At 45.4% G+C, this 25,906-nt stretch overlaps 1 protein-coding gene across 1 annotated transcript in view; it reads right to left on the reverse strand.

Annotated features, from left to right (window-relative positions):
* The window catches only part of LOC138246033 (peroxisomal acyl-coenzyme A oxidase 1-like), a 313,836-nt gene that overhangs the window by 84,642 nt on the left and 203,288 nt on the right, over positions 1 to 25,906 (reverse strand). Inside the window, exons 11-13 of the mRNA XM_069200202.1 lie at positions 21,818 to 21,923; positions 21,556 to 21,699; positions 20,122 to 20,328 (exon numbers count right to left, since the gene is read on the reverse strand). Of these exons, the coding sequence (XP_069056303.1) occupies positions 20,122 to 20,328; positions 21,556 to 21,699; positions 21,818 to 21,923 (457 nt within the window). The remainder of the gene's footprint in view (positions 1 to 20,121; positions 20,329 to 21,555; positions 21,700 to 21,817; positions 21,924 to 25,906) is intronic.

A 25,906-nucleotide genomic window follows, 5' to 3' on the forward strand; every position in this document is an offset into this window, starting at 1 on the left:
GTTGTGTACCAGTATTGACGGGCTCAGGTGGGAGCTATGAGTATCATAGTAAGAGAGGTATGACGAATCTTGTTGACCAGAAATTGAATTAGTGAGAGGGAGGGAAAGCATAAGCAAATATCCGTGACCGATTGATCCATAGAGCAATGCCCCTGGATCATCGAGGATGTGGGTACCTGGACGCAAAGCTTGGGCATTTTGCGTTTTCGCTTGTTGCGAAAAGGTCTATGTCAGGTGTTCCCCACATGTGAAAGTAGTGTTGAATTACTTGTGTGTGAATCTCCCATTCGTGTATTTGTTGCGGCGTCATGCTTAAGAGGTCTGCTAGTTGGTTGTGTATCCCTGGGATATACTTTACTAATAGGTGAATGTGATTGTGAATCGGCCATTTCCAAATTGTCTGTGCTAGAAGGGACAATTGAGATGAATGAGTGCCCCCCTGTTTCTGCAGCTAATACATTGTTGACATGTTGTATGTCCTTATTAACACTGTTTTGTATGTGATCTTTGGTTTGAATGCTTTCGAGTGCTAAGAACACTGCCAGCAATTGCAAGTGGTTTATGTGGCAAGTCTGCTGGATTGAGTCCCATTCTCCCTGTATTGTAAGATTGTTAAGATGGGCTCCCCAACCCGTCATTGATGCATCTATGGTGATTATGAACTGTGGCACAGGGTCCTGAAATGGCTGCCCTTTTGATATGCTGGTGTGATTCCACCATTGCAGAGAGTTGTAAGTCTGGTGCTCCAACAACACTAGATCGTGATGTTGACCCTGTGCCTCATACCATTGTTGTTGGTCTCGTGTTTAGACGTGCATTGGGCACTATTGGTATGCAGGATACCATCATTCCCAAGAGTTTCATAATACACCGTACACCTTACTGTGTAAGTTTGATTGTATTGCAGTCGACATATGAGACTGTGAAATGCTTGAATTCTTTGTGGGGTTGGGTAGGCTAATGCTGACTGAGTGTTCAGAATTGCTTCCAGATACGGTTGTATTTGCACTGGCTGAAGGTGACTTCTGGTAATTAATTGTGCACCCTAGACAGTGTAGGGTATTGATTATGTATTGTGTGTGATGTTGACAGGTTTGAATGGTGCTGGCTTTTATTAGCCAGTCGTCCAGATAGGGAAAGACATGTATATACTGTGGTATGCTGCAACCACTGCTAGGCATTTGGTAAATGCCATTGGTGCTGTTGTTACTCAAAAGGGTAGTACTTTAAATTGGTAGTACTTACCTTCTATTACAAACCTTAAGTATTTGTGGTATGCTGGATGTATAGGAATATGGAAGTAAGCATTTTTGTGATCTAATGCTATCATATAGTCTTGTTTTTGTAACAAGGGGATGACATCCTGTAGAGTGACCATGTGGAAATGCTCTGAGAGAATGTACTGACTGAGAGGTCTGAGATAGAGGATTGGTTGAGAGTGCCATCCTGTTTTGGTATGAGGAGGTATAGAGAATATACTTCTGTTCCTTGTTGACTGATGGGTACTACCTCTATTCCACCTTTGAGCAGAAGAGATTCTACCTCTTGTTTTAGCAGAACAATGTGTTCCGGAGAAAGCCTGAGTGAACTAGGAGGAATGTTTGGTGGAGTGGAGATGAGTTCTAGGCAATAACCATTGTGGATAATTGACAGTACCCATTGATCTGATGTAATTTGGTGCCAATGATGGTGGAAATCTTGTAGTCTTCCTCTCACAGGAGATGTGTGCTGTGTGGGGATGCAGAGAAAGTCACTGCTTTGATGAGGTGGCAGCACCTCTTGTCGCAGTGGATTTGCCCCTACCTCTGAAACTGTGCCCTCTATAGGATCTTCTGAAAGATCCCCTAGAATAATACTGTTGTCCCTGTTTTTGTTGAGACATTAAGGCCTTTGATGTTTGGGGTTTAAAACCCCCTCTGAATTTGGGGCTTACGAAAAGTGCCCCGAAATGGTGTTGTGTAAAGGGCACCCATGACCTTTGCTGTATCGGAGTTCTTTTTACATTTTTCAATGGAGGTATCCACCTCTGGTCCAAATAGTTGCTGTTTGTTAATCAGCATATTAAGGACCGCTTGCTGTATCTCAGGTTTGAAACCTGAGGACCTCAACCAAGCGTGCCTTCTGATCATAACGCTAGTATTTATTCCCCTAGCTGCAGTGTCAGCTGCGTTTAAGGCGGATCTAATTTGATTGTTGGCAATAGCTTGTCCTTCTGCCACTACCTGCTGTGCCCTTTTTTGGTGTTCTTTAGGGAGATATTAGAGGAACTCCTGTATTTTGTCCAAATGGGCCCTGTCATACCCGGCTAAAAGAGCTTGGGAGTTGGCAATTTTCCACTGATTTGCAGCTTGAGTTGCCACTCTTGCGGATTACAACACAATAATTATTTGTGTTTCGCAAAGGTTTTCGTGTTATAAAACATTTGTACATGAAAATGTGCCTCTTACAAAATGGCCGCAGTGATAATGAAAATAATGCTCGGTTTTTGTACCCACTTGGTAATCTACACATCGTGTGATTGGTCAGCGGGTCCTTTAAAGTTGTTTCTCTTTACCTATTTGGGTTTGATTGCATACACTGAGCGCTGTCTATGAGGTTTCGGACAAGTTAGAGGTAAGAACAATGAGATAACAATGCGCATGAATTGCTAGGAAGTTGAGTTCATTTTTGATAAACAGATTGGTTAGATTTATTCAAATAATATGAGACAAATATGATGAACCACTGTCTACCCGTTTCCTTGATCATTACCAATAAGAAACCACACCTCTTTTTGACCTGTGAGTCGATGAAAGGTGATATATAGATATTGGTATGTTAAATTGATATGTGCTTTATCACAAGATGGGAAGTGACATAATAGGCATTGTCTATAGCAAAAATCTTTATTAGATATTGATGAACACTTAATGAGCATGATTTGGTTGATCATAATATAGCCAAATACGGCATCAATCGTCAACCTGTTTGGATTCTGCATTCATATTTTTTGGTCCTCTGTCATACCATTCAATTAAATTACCTGTGTTGTTTATTCCGCTCATACATGCATAAGACAATGTACGCTTAATATAGACCATTATATAGAGTCTGGAAACCCTGATTAAGGTTGAACAAGAAATAACAACAAGCCAAACCAGGATATTGAAAAGCAAACAAGTTAAAAAATAACTAGGTTTTCTATGTGCTATATGTGGATATATATTTTGAGTTTTAGTTTTAAAAAATGTGGGATATTTGATGAATTTTGGACATTATCTTACACAGTTGGATTCTATTGGATTTGGAATTTGGAGTTAATTATGAATAGAACATAAGGTATACTTAGAAACTCTACCTTATGGGACATTATGGTCATTTCTCAACTCTGACTCTCTACTTTTACACATCAATATTAACAAAGCATGTTTTATGTTACAAGGGATCACTGAGGGTCTCTCCTTTTCTGCAATTGTTCTTTGAATTTTTGGGTGTTGGATTGTCTCTTTATTTAAGTCTTTCTCACATATGTTTGGCACTGTGATTTTGAACTTAAGTTACATTACAGGACACTGGATTATATGGTGATTTTGATAGTTGGTAATCTATTAAACACTAATTGGTCTTAATAGGTATCTGTGAGCCAGTGTGCATATGTAATAGGTGACAGAATATTTTTTCTTTTTCGGTACTGATATCTCATCAGCCTTGATAAAGTCCTGGAATGGGACCGAACACATGTCTGCTAAACATAATACGGGCTGAAGCTTACTTCCATTGGTTGAGGATTTATAAAGACTGAACATCTGGGCTCCACGGGGTCTGAATTATACATTTCCCATGGGTCTATACTATAAGGATTGCCACCCATATAATCCCCATGTGAGGAGACAGGAGATTGTATAGAAAATTGTGTGGGTGAAGGTGGTGGAGTATCAGGTGGTGGAGAAGTAGGAAGGAAAGGAGAATGCGGTGAAGAAGGCTGATGTACTGTCTTTGGCTTCTCCTTGTGCTTAAATATTTTTGCAGGTGAAGGCCCAGCTTCCAAACCTTCTTGGAATGACAGTTTCCTCTTGGTTAAAGGAGGAGAGGCAATAATTTTCTCTGTATCCTTTTGGATTTGTATTTTCCTCTGTTTATGGTCCATGACCTCAAGAATCGGCCTAATGTCTGTTGACGCCTCTGAAGATGGAACATGTTTGATTCCCATAAATGCCTGCTCTAAAAGCTTGGTGATTGACTGCTTTAAACAGGCCGAAAATGTGGTCTCTGAAGCAGATGGAAGTTTTTTCGGCTCTGAAGAAGAGCTTGGATGCTTCTGCTCCGAAGAGGAGCTTTGATGTTTTGGCTCCAAGGTGCTATGTTAGACGTTTTGGTTCCGAAGTAGCATCTTCTATCTTACTACTCGATCCCGAAACAGTCTGTTCGGTCGAATGCATTTTGGTCTTACCTGAGGGCCGTTCGTCGAGATGTAATTTTCGGGTCTGACCATGGCCGGCAAGCAGTGGTGTACCCAAGACCTTTTGTGCTGACTTTCTAAAATGTTTTTGGTGATGGAAGGGGCTGGTGTACTCACGTACTGCGCCGAAGGAATAACTTGGCTGTCACCCTCTGAGTCATGGTCGGAATCGGAGTCTGCAATGGAAACTGCAGTCTGCGCCCGTTCCTCACAGAAAATGTTGGGCATTTGTTTCGACGACTTCGATCCCATCTCTAGCCGACGCCCTGTTCGATCCCGCAAAGTTTTCTTGGATCGGAAGGATCAGCACGCCTTGCAGGTTTCCTCCTTATGATCCGGAGAGGGGCAGAGGTTACACACAGAGTGTTGGTCGGTGTAGGGGAACTTGGCGCGGCACTGAGGGCAGAATCTAAATGGAGTCCAATCCATGAGCCTGTGACACAGTGGGCCCGAGAAGGCCTGAGAAAGGTACAGGTGCCGGAAAGGGTGTTTAATCCATCCCGGGGCTACAATCGGATCAAGTGTAGTTAGGAAAACATGTTAGAAAACAATAACGACATTTAAAGGAAAGATAGAGAAGGTAAGATAATACCGAACTGAGATCTACCGGAGCGAGAGGGAACACGTCCGAACCTGACGGTGGATAGAAAACAATCTAACAAAGGACTCGATGCCCATGCTCTCTGTTACCGAGAGGAGGAGTCACTCAATGTTGTGACCCGAAAAAGCTCCTTCGAAGGAAAACAGCTTGTAACACTTCGAGCCCAACACTAGATGGCAAACTTATGCAAAGCATGTGTATCTGCAGCTACACATGCCATCAAACATATATATATTTCCTACCTAAGCTACGCTAGAGCACAGCGTGATAAGCCCTAATCCGCCCTTCAAGTTTCCCCCCCTGGGAAGACATAATCCCCCATAACTGAGCAAGGAAGCTCATTGTCTAAGAAAACACCGTCCCCACATAGGCCAGGGATTCGGCAGTCCAAGCAAGCAGCTGTAGCGAAGACGTTCAGCAGTCAGCATGCAGTCGTGGTCATCTAGCTGGAATCACCCACTAACGTGTATGGGACAGAGAAGTGTTTTTATAATAAAACAGTTGATGTTCTTTGAAAAGGCCCCAAGTAAGGATATGTATGTTTCTCTGAATGTCAGAGACACAGCGTACCACTTTTGCGGCAACCTATCTGGCTGCAGCCTTGTGGAAAGCACAAAGTGAAATGAATGCTGTGCTTAAAAGGTAATGCTTTCCTAGGTGAAAGAACAGCCTGATAGAGAAAATGAAACAACACCACAAATGTGGCTAAGGATAGAAAAACAAAGTGATGCTGAATAAAGTTTAACTGGACTAAACTGCACAAGGGCAGGCCTAGTTTGCTAAAATAACGTGTCTAAAACATGGCTTAAGGAGCGTTGCAACAGGGGCATTGCAGTTGGGTGCCGGCAGTGTGTGTGCACAAGGGTGTGTGTGTGTGCATGATCTGACTGCTACCAGTGGCACTGCCCAGAGGTGCAGAGCGTATGTGAATGAGAGTGCAGAACTTTGGTGTTGCTGGTCATGTTCTTCCGCCAGGAAAGTCCTGAGATTGGCAATTAATTGTTACATCAAAGTTGGTTCACTATAGGGTGGGTCTTGTGCTGACGTTTGGCACTGCATGAAGTTGCAGCGAGGGAATGTATCGTTTTCTCAGTTGTACGTACTGTCGTTGATGTTACACCTGGTTGGCTGAATATTGTGAACGCTATTTTTAAATGTGATTTATGTCTTGATTTCCATGGTACTCATGCTGTGTTGGCAATGTGTATGTTGAATACAATATTTATATACCTACACGGTGTGTGAAGTCTTATTTGTTCCACTCAATGTGATTGTGGTGGGGAAGTGCTGTTCCATTGCTTTACACATTACCTCTGTAATACGCCTGAGTGATCTGTGCCAAGCTACCCAAGGGTAAATGCAGGTTATACAGTAAGTATAATCATCCACCACTGATGGAAGTGGTGAGATTCTGCCTGGCTGGGGCTTTGCCGCAGCTAACCAGAACATGCCGCCTCCAACATTTCCAGACCTAGTAGGTTGAGCATACCCAAACTCACCAAGGGATGGTCCTCTCCTCTTGCACCTTTTAACATTCCCTCGCAAAATGGAATTAAATAAGATACCGCTATACCAACTCTATCACCAACGGGAACCAAATCTGAGTCACCCAAAAAGGTGTTAACACTATCTAATAGGTGTACAAATGATTCACACATGCTTGAACCATGCATGCCTTAAGAATGCGGTCACAACAAGCATGCCTTTACAACTAATTTCATTGTAAAAGCATGTTTAGTAAAGGAGCATGAGTGGTAAACTGTCCCCCAACCTGCCCACTTACACCTGATACCATACTCTGCATTCCACCCCGCCCAAAACTGCCCCTTCCACCCCCTGCCTTTAGCCCTACTCTCCTTCACCCTGAGCCCTAAAAGAAACCCCGCCCTGCCCTCAGAACTACCCCGCAGGCCACCACCATCCTGAACCCCAAAACCTATCCCACTCTGTCTTAAAAAAGACCCTGAACTGAATCCAAAAACCTAGCCTGCCTGGCCCTAAAAACTCCCCAACCCCTCCAGCCCTGCCCTGAACCCTAAAACCTACCCCGACCCCCTGTCTCCACCCTGAACCCTAAAACTTACCCCGCCCTCTCCTAAAAACTACCCCGATCCCCCACCCCCAGTCCTAAAACCTACCCTGTCCTGATCCCTAAAACCTACCTCACCCTGTCCTAAAAACTACTGCAACCCCCGCCCCTGCCCTGAACCCTAAAACCTACCCCGCCCTGTCTTAAAAACGACCTGACCCCACACCCCTGAACCCTAAAACCTACCCTGCCCTGTCTTAAAAACTACCCCAACCACACCCGTCCTGAACCCTAAAACCTACCCCACCCTGACCTCTAAACTACCCTGACCCCCCCACCCTGAAACCTAAAACCTACCCCCACCCAGTACTAAAAACTACCCCGACCCACGGACCCTGCCCTGAATCCTAAAATCTGCCCTGACCCTGCCTTGTCCTAAAAACGACCCCATCCTGAACGCTAAAAACTATCCAGCCCTGTCCTAAAAACTACCCTGAGCCCCCCGGCCCTGCACTGAAACCTAAAACCTACCCCAATCTGTCGTAAAAACTGTCCAAAAAACTACACTAACCTCCCAACCCTGAACCCTAAAACCTACCACACCCTGTCCTGAAAACTACCCCAACCCCCCACCCTGAACCCTAAAACCTATCCCACCCTGTCCTAAAAATGACCCTTATCCCCCTCCCCGACCCCTAAAAACAACCTCACCCTACCCTTAAAACTACCCCGAGCCCCCCACACTGAACCCTAAACCCTACCTCGCCCTGTTCTAAAAATTACCCAGACCCCCGCTCTGTACCCTAAAACCTACTCCGTCTTGTCTTAAAAACTACCCTGCCCAGCACTGAACCCTAAAACCTACCCCACCCTTTCCTGAAAACTACCCCCGAACCCTAAAACATACCCTGCCCTGGCCTAAAAAACTACCCCAACCCCCAGTCCTGAACCCTAAAACCTGCCCTGCCCTAATAACTACCCCGATCCCACGGCCCCACCATCAAACTAAAACCTACACCACCCTGCCCTAAATCCCCTCCAGAGTCCCACCTGACCCAGCCCCACTTACTGCGTTCCCGCTCCTCTCCTCTCCTTGCTCTTCCCGCTGTATGCCTGAACCACGCATATGCATGGTGCCTTAACCACGCATTTGTGTGGTTCAGGCACATGCGTCGTTCAGGCAAGTGTGGTAACGCTTGCGCAGTTACGGCCACGTAGTAAAGGCTGTTTCCCCCATCTGATACCTCTGCCTTCTCACCTAAACCAATACTCCCTGAATGATTGGAGATGGTGGAAATGCGTACACCCTCTGATTTAAATAAATTCTGGGTAAAAGCATCCACTGCCATTGCTCCTGGTTTCGATTGCCAATTGAAATACCTCTCCTTTTGAAATGTCAAATGGGACACAACAAATCTACCTCTACTGGTCCCGAATAAGTCTCTTTTCAGAAATAAATCTTCCATAAAATTCCAATTGTTGCAATCCCTCAATTTGCTTGAATTCCAATTCTGCTACCAGATTCTCTTTCCCATATAAATATAGAGCCTTCACCTGTATTTAGTTCTCTTGACAAAAGTTCCAAAACTCTTTTGCCAGTTCTGATAATTCCTTCTAACTGCTGCACCCCAATTTGTTTATATAAGATACTGTTATAACTTTGTCCATTTTCAGTAACACAGAACTCCTCTGTAACTGATTTTTTAAACAACACTGAGCAAACAGGCCTGCAGGCATTTCCAAAGAATTCATATGTTCCTTCTTCGCTACTTGGCTCCATCTCCCGCCAGTTTCTAGGCCCATGAGCATAGCCCCCCATCTAAGACTGCTCACACCGGACTCTACTACACAGTCTGGTATCATTCCAGAAATTGCTCAACCATTCTAAGCATCCAAATTCTCCATCCACCATTCCAACTCTACAATTATTTCCACCTTCATCTGAATTTTGTCTCTATACCATAAACTAAACCCTTTGCTGAACCTACTGTTTTTAAGCGCTGCATTGCTCTGTAATGTAAAGGTCCTGAAAAGACTGCCTGTAGTGATGACGATAACAGATCAATCACACGGTCAAGTTACCTCAAAGTAATCTCTTTCTTTGCCTTCAAATAACACACTTCCTTTTTTATCATCTTTATTTTTTTCTCTAGTAATTGAAGCTGTACTTTTTTTTAATCTACCACGAAACCTAAAAATCCCATCCTTTGCAATGGCCGAAGGATTGATTTCTCTTGATAGATAATGAAACCCAATCTCTCCAACACAGTCTCCACCATAGAAAGATGCTTCCTCGACACTCCACTTCATGATTCATGATAAGAATGCTGTCTACATACACTTGTTCCCGTAGTAAATCTATTACCAGTTTCAAAATCCTTGTGAAGCACCATGGTGCTCATAAAGTCCAAAGGGAAGATATTAAAACTGAAATAAATGACCTTCCCACCTGAATTGAAGAAATGACTGACTTTCCTTATTGATTGGAATCGTGAAATAAGTATCTTTTAGATCCACTTTCACCAACCGATCTCCTGCCTACAAAATCTCTCTCATCATATGAACTCCCTCCATTTTGAAGTGTATGTGGACCACAAATCGATTCAATTGCCTTGGATTTATTATCAGTCTCCAACGCTTGTCCTTCTTTTCCACCAAAAATAGAGCAATTGCACATTTTCTTTCCTACTGTGGCACCCTTAAAATTGCCAACTTTTCTAACATCAAATGTATTTCTTGTCTTACTAGCACCCATTTTTTTCTTCCTCATAGAATTTTATGCTTTATCTAAAGCTGTGAAGGTAGAAACATATTTCCCTAGTGATACGGCCATCCCTTATCCAAATAAAAAGCTTTTTACCTCCTCCAAAGATTCTTTATGAACTAAATTGCTCAGTTTGGGATTTATCTTCATCAACATTGCCTTCTTTCTCTTAGCAATTAAGCGTGCATTCACATTTTTAAGAAAGCAAACAGCTCTTTGACTCCATCCTCTAAGGAGCTCTATATTAACATCACTTCCATTAATATAAGCCTCCTCAACCAAGTCAAAATTTCTTGCTAAAGGACCAAACACATCCAGAAGCTTATCCTCCCACTGTTTCAGTGCACGCTCCGTCTATTTCTTGGATCTCTACCCAGTTTAAATACATATGTTATTAAGTCCAGGTCCAGATGTGGAGTCATTGTTTCTTTCTCACCCACAACTGGTCTTGACACTCTGCTCTCATCACGTTCCTCTCTTCCTTCTCTAAAGGTTTCCTTATCCTGTCCTTTATGTAATCCGCAGCATGTCCCAGTGGCCACCAATCCAAGCTCCTTGGATGTCTAACCTCCTTTGGATGAAGTAAAGTCTGACCCAAAGGGTCTTCTATTGACCTACTCACTACTGCCTTCCCCTTGTTCAAAACACCAAATTCCTTTCCAGAATAACTATCCATATCCAAAACAAGGATGCATTCATCCCAATCTCCTCTCTTAAAGTCTGAATTGATATGTTCAAATACCTTATCACCTGTAGGTTTAACCTGCCTTTTAAACATGCTGCTAAAGGCATCTTTCCTCTGTGAGTCACTTGAGACTCCACTGCCAGAAAGCTTAGATCTTTCCACCACAGAAACATGCCTTTTTTTCTTTAGGAATTTTCCACCTGGTCCTCCATTGTTACATTCTTCCTCAACTGACAAGGACCACAATTCTTCTTCTTCATTAAATCACCTCTTCCTGCTATCTTTAAATAAAGATTTTACTGTCTTCTGTACTGATTCCTTTATTTCTTGCCTCACAATCTCTCTCAACCAATTATCTTCCAGAACTCCATGTTCCTCGTACATATCGGCTATTTTACCTGAGATGAATTTATACTATCAGAATGTTACTCCGTAAACCCTTTGAAATGAGACTTTCACCCTGTAAATCCACTCTCATCCTTCATTAGTAATTATATGTTTCTCTCAACAGCTGTTTAATGATCAGTCTTAGTACCTCACCGTGCTCTGAAAACACCACTATAGCTCCTTTCTCTAATTTCACGTTTCTCTAAAAATATGCTCTTTTCCATTAAAATTGTACTTGTACAATCCTGCGTGCCATCGGAAATATGGCTGACCGCATGCCGAGACTCCTGTGTTTCTACTTACAGGAAGTGCGTGGCAGATGCTAACATGGCCACCTGCATGTATGCCATCATATGTCCCACCCCTCGTTCCAGCCTCCAAGGCTGCATGTTTGGCCTAGATGAAAACCCCACATAATGGCTGCAGCACAAGAAGCACTTGAAGACTCCAGGCGTAAGCGCCTGACCAAGCCGCGAGCGGGGTTAATACTCCAGGCGCGAGCACCAGATCTAGCTGCAAGCAGGCACAGGTGCCAGATCTAGCCACAAGCTGGCTTATACCTGCGGCCTGTGAGGCCCAATTCAAACAATGCAGCACTGCATGAGACACTGAAGTACAGGGCTAGGGTGTGAGGCTGACTTAAAACACTGCTGAGCAGTGCAAGACTCCTTCAACCAACATTTCAATAAAGAAACTTAACCATCAGCAGAAAAGTCGAATACCTGAAGGACCCAGTTTTAGTTCTGAGACTGTTAAAGGATATTTATTGTTCGATTTAGATCTTGTGTGGCCTTGTTGCTAATGAACTTAGATGCATTGAAGCCCGGGATACTTTGACTCACAGCTCCAAGGGCATCTTTACCTTGAGTCTGGATTTTGGCCAATAAGGCACCTCCATCCCAGGCCTGTATTTAGTTCAAAGGGCAACACAGGTCTGTAGCTGACATTAGGTCGGAAGGTTACCTCAAAGCATTGGCTGATCCTGGCTCTCAAAACATGGGTCCTAGAAAAATATAACTTCTGGAATGTGAAATCGGAGGAAAATAGGCTCACAACTCCTTTGGGACATCTTGCCAATGTTCTCTTTTCATCAATACAAGTAGGGAAGGAGACTGCAAAGGAAGCAAAATTATCGTACTTACAAAGTGAATGGGGAGTACCCAGCCAGGATGATAGTGCCTATAAAAATGTGTATAATTAATTGGCTGCTGTAGGAAGAGGAGGAGGACAGCTGCTAGAAGAAGAGGAGAAGGAAAACAATGTAAAAGGACTGTCAGTGCAGAAAATATTTTTAAAGCAACATGCAAAAGCTCTAAGGAATCACTATTGGTCCTGTCCACATGGTGGAGAATATTCGATGTGAAGGAGACCTAGTGGGAAAGTGAGGCCAAAACATTGGTATTGTGTTCCTCCCATGCTCAAGCTGTTATGAGCCTGCGTTTTACTTCCCAGTAATAATGACTAGATGGTACTGACTAAAACTTGAAGCTCTATTTCTGCACTGCAGTAAGCTTTATTGAAATCACATGCCCACTGTATGTTGGGACCTCAGAACACTAAAGCCAAAAATTATCTCCAAAAATGAACATGCCCAATATAAAAAGGCACACTGTAAATAGCCTAGAAAGGACGAATTCTTCCTGAATGTACCCAACTATAGAGTCAGTCCTTATGTCCAAATCAAGGCAATAGTCTTTCAGAAAAGTATGCACTGAGTTTCAGATCTCCGCTTTGCAAATTTCAGCGAGCAGAATGTTTTTTCACCAGCTATAGTGGCTGCTCTCCCGCTGGTGGAATGTGCTTTAGGCTTTACAAAGTAATGTTTATTCGCCTGTTGGTAACAAAAACATTTACAAGATACAATCTGCCACAGTAGAATAGATTGTTTCAAACCAGTCAAGCCAGGTTTTATTAATCCATATCTGAGAGCTGGTTGAACTTTCCAAATGGTTTGATCTGTACATAAAAATGTAGGAGCCCTCTGACGCCTAGAGAGTGTAATGCACACCCAGCTTGTGAAGATGGATTGTTGAAGAATACAGGAAGGTTGACAGCCACGTTCTGAAACCAACTTTGGAAGAGAATAAGGGAGAAGTCTCACTACCACTCTATTGGAGTGAGAAGCTGTATAGGATTTGACAGCTTATAAAGCTTCAACCTCACTAACTCTAAGAGCAGAGGTGATTGTAACTAGCACCATAGAAGCTGCAATGAAGTCTCCTGGATGGGTTTTAACAGAGGACCCATTAACTTGGACAGTTCTAGTTTTAACTACCAAGGAAGATACGGTGCCCTTAGAGAAGGACAGATTTTCTTGAAGCCTTAGAAAAAGTCCTTTACCACTGGTAGTTTGAAAAAAAGGGACTTGTGTTTCACCTTTCCAGTATGCTGTTGTAGCCGTTCTGCAAACATTGATAGCAGCGAACTATAACTATAATAATATAATTTAGCATTCAGCAGATGTAACAGGTATGGAAAAATCACTTGTTGACAATTAATAGAACCTAAATCTTGTAAATGACACCATAAACAAAATATTTTCCTTTTATAAGAGTAAAATACCTGTGTCAAAGATATTTTGCTTTTCTCTGACAAGTTCAAATGACCATACTGTCTGATTTTAGGTGTCAATATTGCTCAATTCAATGTCAGGTGGCTATGTTGCCTTTTTAATAAGTTTTTTGTGCAAGGCAGCCTCTTGGATGGGGACAAAGAAATCTGAAGAAAGACAATGAACTGCCACTACCATGGCCATTTGAAGGCCCCAGATCCCCCCCCCCTCCCAACCCCACCACGGTGTGGCCATCATCCAGTGGTTGATGATGGAAAAGGTTTAAAAATAACTATTTTTTAAAGGTGGGGGCCAAAGATGAATGTCCCAGAATGTTCCAGCACTCTCTTCCTACTGGATCCCTCCTTAGTGAGTAACCACCGTGGGCATGGAACTGTGCTTACACCCCCACAACCAAGGCACAACACTCTTTTTGACCTCCCCCAGGAGGTTGATAAGAGGTGTTCACCCTCAATCTGCCCCACCTGAAGCTGGAGGGGTGGGAGCAGAAAGCACACTACGTACTGGAATGTGCAAGGCATTTTTTTGGTGGGGAGTGTACCAGCACACACAGGCATGTTTACTTCAGTGCCCCTCCCCAACCCAAACACATTTTCTGTCTCCCTCCAGGAGTACATAGGACGTGTAGAACCCCAATGTGCCACCCCAGGGGGTCAGAGAATGTGCTGGGCACTGTTGTTGGGGGCGCAGAAACAGGGCTAGGCTGGGAACTCAAAGCCTCCCTGGCAATTTTATTCAGACCATCCCCATACGGTGCATAGTAAGCAAGGGTAGCGAGTTAGCCAGGTCACTGCCAGGGGGATTTTGGTGGCTCTCCGAAGAAAATTTTGAAAAAATTGCAAAATATGGTGCGTTCTGCAACACATTTTTTATGATATATTCAAATGTATTAACTTTTAAAACATATTAAATGATGACCTTACAGTGCACCAGGATAACCCATCACATCAACATTCTTACAGAGAACACAAAAACCGCAAACCAGAGAATTGAGAAATAGAGAACACAAAAAAATAAGACAGACCAGTCCCCATACATTGTGTAACAAGCAAGCGCAGCAAGCGAGCCTGATCACTCTAATGGATTTTTGAAAAAGAGGTGCACTTTACGAGACATTTCTCATTATGTATTTATATGTATTAACTTTTAAAGCACGGTAAATGATGACCTTACAGACAGTGTAATTGGACAGCCAGTCACACTCATTCTTTCAGAGAACACAAAAATGACAGAACAGAGAGTATAGAACAGACCACAAAAATAAGACAGACAGTCCCCATACGGTGCGTAGCGAATCGGACCACTGCGAGGGGGCTTGATTGGGTTTTCACCTCAAGAAAATGTTGGGAAAATGCCAAAAGTGGTGTTATTGACCAGAAAGAAACACCACTTTTTTTAATGTTATTTTAAATGTTGGCTTTAGGCCATTCCAGTTTGATGACCAAGATTTAGCATCTAGACATATGTCTGTGTTGTGTTACAAAAACAATTTTAGATAGTGAACTAATTAATAAGCTTTGATAAAATGACAGCCCAGTCTTTAAAAGGAAAGACTGAACGATTTTGTCGAATGAGTTATATGTAAACCTCTTTGAATATTTTCTCTGTTGCTTTGCAGCTTTACTTTTCTGTCAGGCTTAAAGGCAGTCCTCTGATGACCTCTCAAGTACTATTTCTGAAAGCTGCACCTCCGACTAATACCTGGAGGCCCCAGTCGTTCAAGGTTGTCGTAGTGAATACCCCTATTTAATACAGAAGGCACCACCAAAACAGGCCCAAACTTAAAAAAATCCGGCAGCACTTTGATGCACTATGTAGTTTTTTAATAAACATATATGCACCTGACCATATGCATCCCACAGTCTAGCTAAAACCCTGGGGCTGAACCAAGTCAATTCCATAGACTAATGATACAACCATTATAACTTAATGCATACTAAATAAGCCCTGATGGAAGGTTATGTTTTCCCTTTCCCCGAAACCTCAAGTGCTCCTGCAGCAATGAATTTATTCAGACAGAGCATTCCAAACCTCTGCTCCCTGACAGGCCAGCCATCTTCAGCCGGTTAAAGTCCTGTATTCTGTATTATAAGGTTTATGCCCCTGCACCATCTGAAAGCCCTTCCCAGTGTATCTGGGGTAACCAATCTTCTCAGGATCTTTGCTACAAATGTGTGGGTGGGCGAGACACTGGAACTTAAACTCCAGTCTCGATTTTTCACACAGTAAGTGAGGTTTTAGTTGAGCTGGTGTGGTGTGGTTCCACTGGCTCAATTAACAAGCTTTTACATATGCAGCATGTTGATCTTGCACTGCCCTCCTTTCCAAGCCTAGGCATGGAGCGGGAGGGGGGAGTGAAGGGGACAGACAAGACAGCAAAGTACAGTTGGGGGAGGTGATCAAAGAGACCTCAACTGGGACAGAGGCGAGAGCTCCAACAAAAGACCTTCGTGCTTTTGCCCTCCTCTCTTCCATCTGCTAAATCGCTGCTGGTCATTAATCGCTGAAGGGAAACGGTCCACTTTCAGTAAGTTATACCTTCACAGACATGGAAACTTGAGAGCTCTTAAATTTCCCAGGTCAGCGCATGAGTAAATCATCCAGTCCACGTTTTTGCTTTGCACTCTGGGATTTAGAGTTCGGATTTTATAATGGGATTAAATAGACCATAAACCCCAGAATGCAACTCAAATTCCTAGACTGAGCTGCTCGTGGCTGTGATAGAGAAACGAGAACGCTTCGAGATCTTTCTTGCGTGGATTTCCTGTGCATAATTCACTACGCCCAATACCATTCAGAGCGTTCCACGTCACGCGCTGCAGCTGTGCATCAGGATGGACAGGGCAACGGGCTGAACACACTCTATGGTTCATAAATCAGGGACCCGCTCTTTTCCAGTCCCTCGGGTGATCCTCGCTCATGCGGCCGAGAGTGCTTTCTTCATACAAGATTTCTGGTGCCATATTGGCACTGCCGATCTCAAATTAGCTCGTTATTTTTTATCCATCTGTAAGAAAAACAGCACAAGGGTTTTATCCCCAAGCCTATGAGATGAATGAATTCCTCCTCGTTTAAACCTGTTACTGTTCTGAACTTCAAAGACAGTGAAACCTTCTGTAGCCGCTTGTCTCACACGAGACTTCTCGGTTCGCCCTGCTCTTTCCAGACATCGCCACTGTTTTTGAATATCGCTGCAAACGGCCTTTCACGACCGACTATTTTATTCCCGGACATCCGTTTCCTTGTGTTCTTAATGTCATACACAGCACACGCTGCTGAGAGACTGATTAAATACACACAGTTCCACACGCCATAAGTATGTATGAGTCATTGTATTATCCCCCGAGGCGTGGACCCGTTCCAAACGAAAACACATACTGGGAAAAAGGAAAGCGCCACCATGAAGCATCCGATCACGGGAACGAAGTCAGCGGAGAAACACATAAACCCGTAACTTTTTGGTGATAGTTGGGCGGCTCAGAACCGACAGGAGGACTTACACTAGAAGCACTCCCGGGCAGAGTGGCGCTCTGCGTGCCTGCTGCAGCTTGTGCCATCTGCGACCGGGAAATGAGCGCAGAGCGCCGTTGTCTGCTTTTTATTTCAACAAAGTCGGCACTTGGGGCTCGGTTTAAGAGGCACTAACACCACCTTATCGGCGCCATAGCGTCATTTTTGTTACGCTAAAGCGGTGCTGAAGTGGCTTTTTACACGCGCCATGGCGCAATGCATGCATTGCGCCACTTTCTAAACCCGTGCGCCACGTTATGCCTGCGCCAGGCCAAATGTATGCAAGGGGGGCTGAAAAAATGTCGCAAGGAAATCTAAGATTTCTTAGCACCATTTGTTTGGCACTTTTAAAGCCTGTTAGCAGGCGTTAAAACGGGGCATGCCATTCTATACAATGGGCCCCTAGGTACTCTGTAGGAGTAGCGCCACAATTTTGGTGCTACTGCTGCAGGGTACTTCAATAGCGCCAGGAATTCTGACGCTATTGCCCCCTACCCTGCGCCATGGTGCGCCGTATCTTAAATACGGCGCACACATGGTGGTTGTAGGGGGTGCTAAGGGGTGCAAGGAAAGTAGCGCTGCACTAGGTGCAGCACCACTTTTCTTAACTCAGCCCCTTAGTTTGATGCGAGTGCTGTTTCCCTAAAGCTGGCACTGACTGTGCAGCCAAATACCCAGGGGAGGCTGGAAGTGAATGGTGGGTGGCCTGCTGTAAAATCGGCCACAAGGAACAAAATCGGACCCCTCCTAACCGCCCACACCCTTCCAGCCTCCTGGGGAAACGCCCGGTGACGGTACTGACAGTCTGGGCCTGGTGGAACCTGGCTTCACATTTGTCCCTTGTTTGATCTGTTCCTGTCACGGGTACTGGATCCAGTGACACAAGTAGGTTAGTGTTTTTATTGGAACAAGAGTAGGAATGCTGCATGGTACAATATTTGGGGCTGCAAATTCCAGAAGTTTCCTTCACAGATATGTCAGGAAAATGCAGCATTAAAAGGAAAAGTTTGAGGTTTGCAGGGTATTATGGGTAAGAAGTAGGGGCGGCTCCTCCATGAGGGCGGAGGTGCGTCACTCCCCCGCCAGCTGCGGCAAAAACTTTACAAGGAAACAATAACAAACAGAGTTTGTTATTGTTTCCTTGTAAAGGGGCGGGGCCACAGGGGTGACGTGCTCTGGGGGGAGTGCTCAGCACTCCCCCCGCACACCCACTCAGAGCGCATGTATGTTTGGCCGGCTGTCTGGGGCCGGCCAAACACACATGCGCTGTAGGCTGCCTGCACAGGTTCCCAGAATGCCTGGGAGCGCCCTGGTTGGATGCTCCCAGCCAATCCTGATGTTGCTTTGAGCAGCGTCAGGATTGGCTGCAGGGCAGGCTGGGAGCCTGTGCCTGCAGCCAGCAGGGAAGAGGAGCATGGCGCGTGACCGTGCCAAAAAGGTAAGTGTTTTTTTTTTTTTACTTAATTTTATTACATTTTAGGTGCCCCCCACCAACCCTGCTCGCCGCCCCCGCCCGCTCCTTTCCAGCAAAGCCGGGCACGACTGGTAAGAAGACATTGTGGGATCTATGCAGGGCACACACTCCTGACCTCCCCGTGTCTTGTTTTAAAAAAATGCCTGTTTGGTAGGTTTCCCTGGTTGACAGCTAAGCCCAGGCCCAAAATCCACACCTACCCATATTGCAAAAAAAGGGTTGGTTTTGAATGGAAAAATGTGATATGTCTGTGCTGCATTTTAGGGCCTTGCCTGTCACAGGTGCTGGTTCCACCAACACAAATGAGGTACTGTTTTAATGTAGAGTGTGGAAACGATGGATGATAGGATTTGTGTGGATCCCCACAGCTTCCTGAACTTTCTCACAGAGAAAAGTGAGCAAATGTTGTGTTTTAGCCAAAGTTTGAGGTTTGCAATGACTAATCAGTAAGAAACCCTCTCGGAAACAAAACACGTCACCCTTCCTTGGACTCTCTGGGTATCCAGTTATCAGACATGTTTGGTTTTGGTAGGTTTCCCTGGGTGGCAACAGAGCACGGGTCCAATATCCACAGCTTACCAAATCACCTAAGTGGGTCATTTGTTTCTCTCATTTTTTGATGTCTCCACATTGTCTATTGGACTGTGTAGTGTCGCGGGAGCTAGGCTCAGCCACACAAGTGGAATACCACTTTTATCAGGAGAAGTGTGGGAGTGCTGGGTGCCATTTTTGGAACAAAAAACATAGATTTTTTTGTACAGCATGTCTTCTCATAAAACTCAAAATGTCGCTATATTTTGGTTATTTTCTCAGTATTCTCCATATTAATCCTTGAACCTTGGGTACCTTTAGAACCCCTAAGATATCGTATGTAGGAAAACAATATGAAAGCATAAGGGTAATGTACCCCAAATATAAAAAAAAGTCTCAGCACAGGGGAGGGGGCAGAGAATGCGCAGAGAAGCCTCACAGTCAAGGGGTTAAGTAGTGCATTGTGGTGGTACAGTCTGTTTGAATCAAGATCACATCTAATGTCAGAGATGGAAGTATAGGATAGGTCTGAAGTTCTCCTTCAAGCCTCTCTTTCTGACCAGGAAGTATCTTGACTAGATGCCTTTGTAGATTTTGGGGTGCATAGAAGAGTCTATTGCTTTAATTTTAACCAATATAGCAGGTAAATTAGTTGGTGTATGTGCCATTTCTACGGGTGGTAGTTGTGCTTTGAAAGAAAGAGAACATCCATCTTGCACAAAACTCATTTGTAGCTTGTCACTCATTAAGATATTGAAAGATGCAACCCTCCACAGGGGTGAGCACAGGGGGTGGGGTGAGGTGGACACTTCAATGTCTGCAGTTGGAGGAGGCAGTACAGAAGAGTGCAGCTGGCCGAATGATCTTGATCTTGCATCTCGCTTGTTACAGTAAAAATACCCCTGCTCAGGTTGAAAATATTTTTGAGAAAAGGTTTCCAGGATCCATTATGAAGTTGGGAAGTGGCTCTAAGTTTATAAGCCTTTGAAGTAATTCACACTGGAGAAGAACAAGCTAAATTGCACATGCAGTTCCTGCCAGGATTTAGAGAAGCACTGGGACCCTTGTAGGCTGCAAAAACAACATTTCTTGATCCTACCACACACCAACAACTCTTGGTACCTCCTTACCTGTGTTTTGTTGAGTGGGGACTTTTTGGCCCATTCAAACATGTGCTCATAAACATTGCCATCGTAGCGGCCCAGCACTGAACCAAGCTGCGCGTCACTGTAGTCAAATGCATCTACCAGGGCTACAGCATTGGGACGGATTATAGCCAGCAGCTCCTTGACCCGAAGCTGCACTTGTGCAAGCTGAGGTCCGGTGAGCAGCCCCACCTGAAAAAAATAAATTACAGGAGGTAGCGAGCCAGAGGAGGCAGCTAGTACAGGGGAGGTATTTAGTACAGAGAAATGGAGGGATCCGTTATGGACACATACAACACAGAGAAGCTGTACTGGTAGTGTTAAGGTCTGCATTATGGGTCATGCTAGAGAGAAAGGAGAATGTAAGAGACATGGTTTCACTAAAAGTTTCCTATGGAGAAAGGAGGGTCAGAGGGCTGCAGATCTCCAGTTATAGATAAGGGGGACTGAGATATGCATGCATGTTTCTCTCAAGGGTAGGTTGAATTGGAAAGATCAAGGCCAGCATTAAGGGTACATGTTTCCAAGTCAGGGAAACCAGAGATCTGCAGGTCTCCACTAGGGGCTACATTTCACTTAGAAAGTGTTGCCCAACAGTATGAAGATGTGTGCTAGGGCTACATGTTACATAGAATAAGAATCAGAGATATGAAGTTCTAAGCCTGGTGTACATGTTAAAGAGTACCTGGAACCAGAAATACAGGTAAGTATTCTCATACTAGTGGAATCACTAAATACTAGTGAGATCACAAAATACAGCTGAAAAAGACAACTTCAGAAAGCCGCTTGTCACATAATAAATAGGACAGGAGTGAGTCTACAAGAAGTGTTGAAGATACAAAGATGGGGCACTGAAGATGTGCAACTCCACATGAGGATTAACTGCCACGGAAAGGGTAGGAATTTAAATGGGGGTGATATGGGACTACCCAAGGAGCACCTGCCATGGACTAAGTGACTAAGGGGATCACAATGGGAGCCAGCAGTAGATACATGCATCAAAGAAAGATGAATCTGCCACATTCCCATCCATATGAGGTAGCATGATGCAGAAAAGGGAAAGGGGGAATCAGACGGAATCCTGCAAGTTTTGTGTGTACTGGGGATACATGGCCCCATATTTATACTTTTTTAGCGCCGCCTTTGCGTCACTTTTTGACGCAAAAGTGGTGCAAACTTGCAAAATACAGTTGCATTTTGCAAGTTTGCCCCGTTTTTGCATCAAAAAGTGGCGCAAATGCGGCGCTAAAAAAGTATAAAAATGGGCCATAGTTTAGAAAGGCTAGGCGCCTATCGTCTGCATAGGCTTTGTATTAGGCTAGTCTGCACTTTATAGGTAATGCACACTACAATCAGAGAAGCAGATCCTAAAAGTATATTGGGTAACAGCTGAGGAATGGTATAACAAGGGTGACTCACCTGTAGAAAGTCCCCAGTGTTTCGGTTGATGCCCTGCAGTGCATAGAGCAGGCACAGAGAGCTGAGCACGGTATGCACAGCCACATCAACAACATCGGTGAGCTTGTCTGTGAAAAGTTTCACCACCACGTAATGACAGTGTGCCTGGAGAAGAAACAAAGATTTGTGAGAAGAGGCAATCTGGTTGTAGCACAGATGCCCTTGTCCTCACATTACATGACCCATTCTCTACCACCAGTTGCCTTATTACAGAAAAACAGACCTCAGAAGCTCGCACCAGCTCCAACGAGCTCAGATTCCAGGCATCTTCCTTGGCCTGCCGGCGGTTCAGTTCTGCCTGCACACTCTTGGCTGCTGCCTCCACAAGCCTATGTTGCACCAGGAGGAAGAAATAAAAAAGGAGGTAGGTCATGAATAGGAATAATCATGGAAGAGGAAAAAGGCATCTGAAACGCTGGAAAAATACGAGCAGCAACTTTTAGAGATGGAAGGAGCCCTGGCACAGGTTCCAGCTCCTCCCGCCCTTCGTTGCTTGGAGTTAGAGCAGAATACAGAGAAGCGGCGGAGTCGGAAAGTAGAGCTCGATTGCGCACTTCCTAACACAGGCTCTATGAAACAGGAGATAAGGCAGGGAAACTCCTGGCCTGGCTGGTTAAGAAAGAAATGGAAGCGAGGTGGGTAGATGAGGTGGAGACCCAGGAGGGGGTTCAGGTTTCCTCGAATATAGAAATTGCAGGGGCCTTTGCCGACTATTAACAGGCCTAATACCAAGCCCGCCAGTTACAAGATATACACCACATAAGGGAATATTTACAAGGCAGGTCATTACTCCACTCAGGCAGGTCCCAGTCTTAGATGCCGAGTCCCAGGCGACCTTAGACAGGTTTAGTACCTTAGAACAGGTTAAAACAGCCATGACACGACTGCACTCAGGGAAAGCTCCTGGCCCTAGTGGGCTCCCAGCAGAGCATTTCAAGAGGCTGGCTGATCTTTTAGCCCCCCATCTCCTGGCTATGTTCCTGGAGGCACGACACCCAGGCACACTCCCCTTGGACCCGAGGACAGTAGAAATAGTGGTCATTCACAAGGATGGCCGACCTAGAACGTCCTGTGCATCCTATATGCTGATTTCTCTCCCTAATGTAGAGGTGAAAGTGCTGGCCACAGTACTAGCGACGCGCCTTCAGGGAGTTATCACCCCTTTAGTTCACCGGGACCAATATGGCTTCATGCTGGGATGGTCCACAAGATATAATCTGAGGCGCACACATAACTGGATACATACCATCCTGCGCCGCGCGGACCCGCACAATTTTTCTTTGACTTTAGATGCTGATAAAGCATTTGATGCAGTCCATTGGCCCTTCCTAGAATGCACTTTGGAGAGATTCGGGGTGGGCCTCGGATACCGGGAATGGGTGCGGCTGCCCTACTGTAATCTGGTGGCAGCAGTCAGGGTTAATGGGACCCTCTCCTCCAAGTTTCCTATTGCAAGAGGAACCAGACAGGGATGTCCCTTGTCCCCTTTGCTATTTGCCCTCCCCATAGAATCCCTAGCATGTATGATCCGTACCCACCTCGAGCTATATGGACTATGCTGACAGGGGAGTGAAGGGAGGAAGAACGTATCTCCCTATACGCAGATGATATACTTCTCTATGTGGCGGAACCCTTCGATTCTCTGCTGAGACTCTTCCAGATTTTTGCAGAGTACAGGAGTTATTATGGGTACCAGATTAACTGGGATAAATCTGGGTTATACACCCCACAGGAGGACACGATTCTCCACTCCCTTCCAGGTCAACTAAAATACTCAAGTGAGGGATTCAAGTATCTTGGCATATTTATGACACATACGGTGGACCTCTGTCAAACCCGTAATTTGGGAGGGTGACTGGAATGTGCCGAGCTGATATGGAGCATTGGGGAGGTCTCCCACTTACCCTGCTGGGTAGGGTGGCCATCTTTAAGATGATCCCCTTACCGAAGTTACTATGGGGCTCATTATGACTTTAGCAGCAAATTGCACCGTGGTGACGGCCACCAACATACCGCCACAGCAGCTACCATCCGTCCGCCATATTATGAGCACTGCTTGACTTCTGCCACAATAAGGGCGGAAATCCAGCAGTGCTCATGGTGGTGGACTGTGGTAAGCTTGTGCTGCTAACACTAGCACGACCCTGCCAGAAAGACTCCACCAGCCATATTTTCACCTGAAATACGGCCTGGCAGTGTCCGGCTGGCGGGGCGCTGCTGGCGGTAGCAGCGCCCCTTCCCGTTCCCTGATGGACGATCGACTCACCGGACAAGGTAAGTCAGGCGTCCGACAGGGGAGGCGGGGTGGTAGGGTGGGGGAGTGTTGTGAGTGTGTGTCTGAGTGTGTGCATGAATGTGTGTGTGTGAATGCGTCTGTGAGTGTTGTGATGTATGCGTGGTTGTATGCTTGTGAGTGAATGCGTGTAAGAATGGTGAAGTGAGTGCGTGTCTGCATGTCAGTGTGATTGTGTGTAAGAATGTGTGTGAGTATGTCTGGAAGTATGCATGTATGAATGCGTGTATGCCAGTGTGTGTATGAATGCGTGTATGTCAGTGTGCGTATGAATGCGTGTATGCCAGTGTAAGTGAATGGGTGTATTTGTGGTGCCTGTAGGTGTCTGTGAACATGTATGTTGGGATGGGGGTGTGGGGTGAGGGCACTGTGACCGTAGTGGGGGTGGGTGTTTGATGTGTGCATGTGTGGCTGTGGGGGGGTGGGGTCAGTTGTGTGGTGCGTGCGTGTCGGTGTGTGTGTGTATGGGGTGGGGGCGGGTGTGAATGTATCGGGTTGGGGGTGAGTGAGTGGATCGGAGGGGGGTGGTGGGGTTAGTTTGTGTATCAGTTGAGGGGGTGAGTGTGGATGGAGGGGGGACTTCAGGTGAGTGTTGGGGACGTTGGGGAAGCTGCCTACCAGTGACAGGAAAGGAATTCCCTGTCACTGGTAGGGCCTACCACCATGTTTTTTGTAGCATTGCTAACGCCACAAAAACCATGGTGGTAGGCCGGCTCATAATGCCATGGGTGGTACTATGTCGGCCGCCATGGCGGTATGAGTGGAGAAGTGGCGGGTTAAACCACCAATTTCATAATGTGGCGGTGTGTACTGCCAGCCTGTTGGCGATAATACCGTACATACCGCCACATTAACCGCCAGGGTCATAATGAGGCCCTATATATCTTACAAAACACGTATTACCGGATCCCACTGGGGTTTTTCTCTGCCCTGGAGCAGGATATACAGGTTTTTTATGGGAGAAGGCTCAAAACCCTGCAACGTGATAATATAGTGGGGGCCTGTCCCTGCTGGATGTGGAAGCATATTATTGGATGGCACATCTGATCAACAATAATGACTGGATGTTTGCCCCTGGTGGTCACCCTACTTTCAGGTTGGAGAGATTACAGTGGGAGGAGAGATTGTGTCTTCAATACTTATATGGAGGTGGGGGAGTGAGGCGGCTACTGCCCGCTACATAGACGGCTCTTGGAGCCTGGTCTTGGTCTACCAGGGTGCTGGGATGTATGCACAGACCCACCCTGTGGGAGGGTGGCTGGCTGCTGGAAATTGGCAAATTGACCGGATTCGAGGTGTGGGAACGTATTGGAATTTCCAATCTAGGAGATGTGTTGGAAGGGGTGGATCTTAAGCCCTTTAAATCAATGCAGCCACATATGGGCTCAACAAGACGCAGTTCTTCTACTATGCTCGACTGAGGCATGCTTTGAGGGCTGTGGGCCTCCCTGAGATGGAAATACTGGAATATGCCCCACTGGAAGGTAGATTGTTGACAGAGCAGTTACTGATAAAGCAGTCTCTATGGTGTACAGGACCATTGACAATAATATGCTGGACACCCTTAGTACATTATGCAGCCAGTGGGAGGCTGACTTAGGGGAAATGGAGGATATAGACTGGGAAGCAGAGTTGATGTTTCCCCGAGAAGTTCCCATCAGGTCTGGGCTGCGACTAATTCAGTTTAAAATCCTTCATTGCGGCTACTATGATAGGCAGCGTCTACATACTATGGGGCGGCCGCAACACAGAACTGTTTACAATGTCAGGGGCAGATTGCCACCTTTTTCCATACCATATGGGGTTGCCCAGTACTGCAGGAATACTTGGTGAAGATCGTGGGGGAAGTACAGGGGGTGGTCTCGGAACGGATACCGCTTGACCCCAAATGTATTCTCCTTGGAATCCCCAATGATGTGGATTTGCCCAGGGCAAAACTTCCATTCTGTAATCTCGGGTTGGTGGTGGCTAAGAGAGATGCTGCCCGTTTGTGGGGAGCAGAGCTTGGCCCCACGGTAG

This window comes from Pleurodeles waltl, chromosome 7, assembly GCF_031143425.1.
Source record: "Pleurodeles waltl isolate 20211129_DDA chromosome 7, aPleWal1.hap1.20221129, whole genome shotgun sequence".
Classification (NCBI taxonomy): Eukaryota; Metazoa; Chordata; class Amphibia; order Caudata; family Salamandridae; genus Pleurodeles; species Pleurodeles waltl.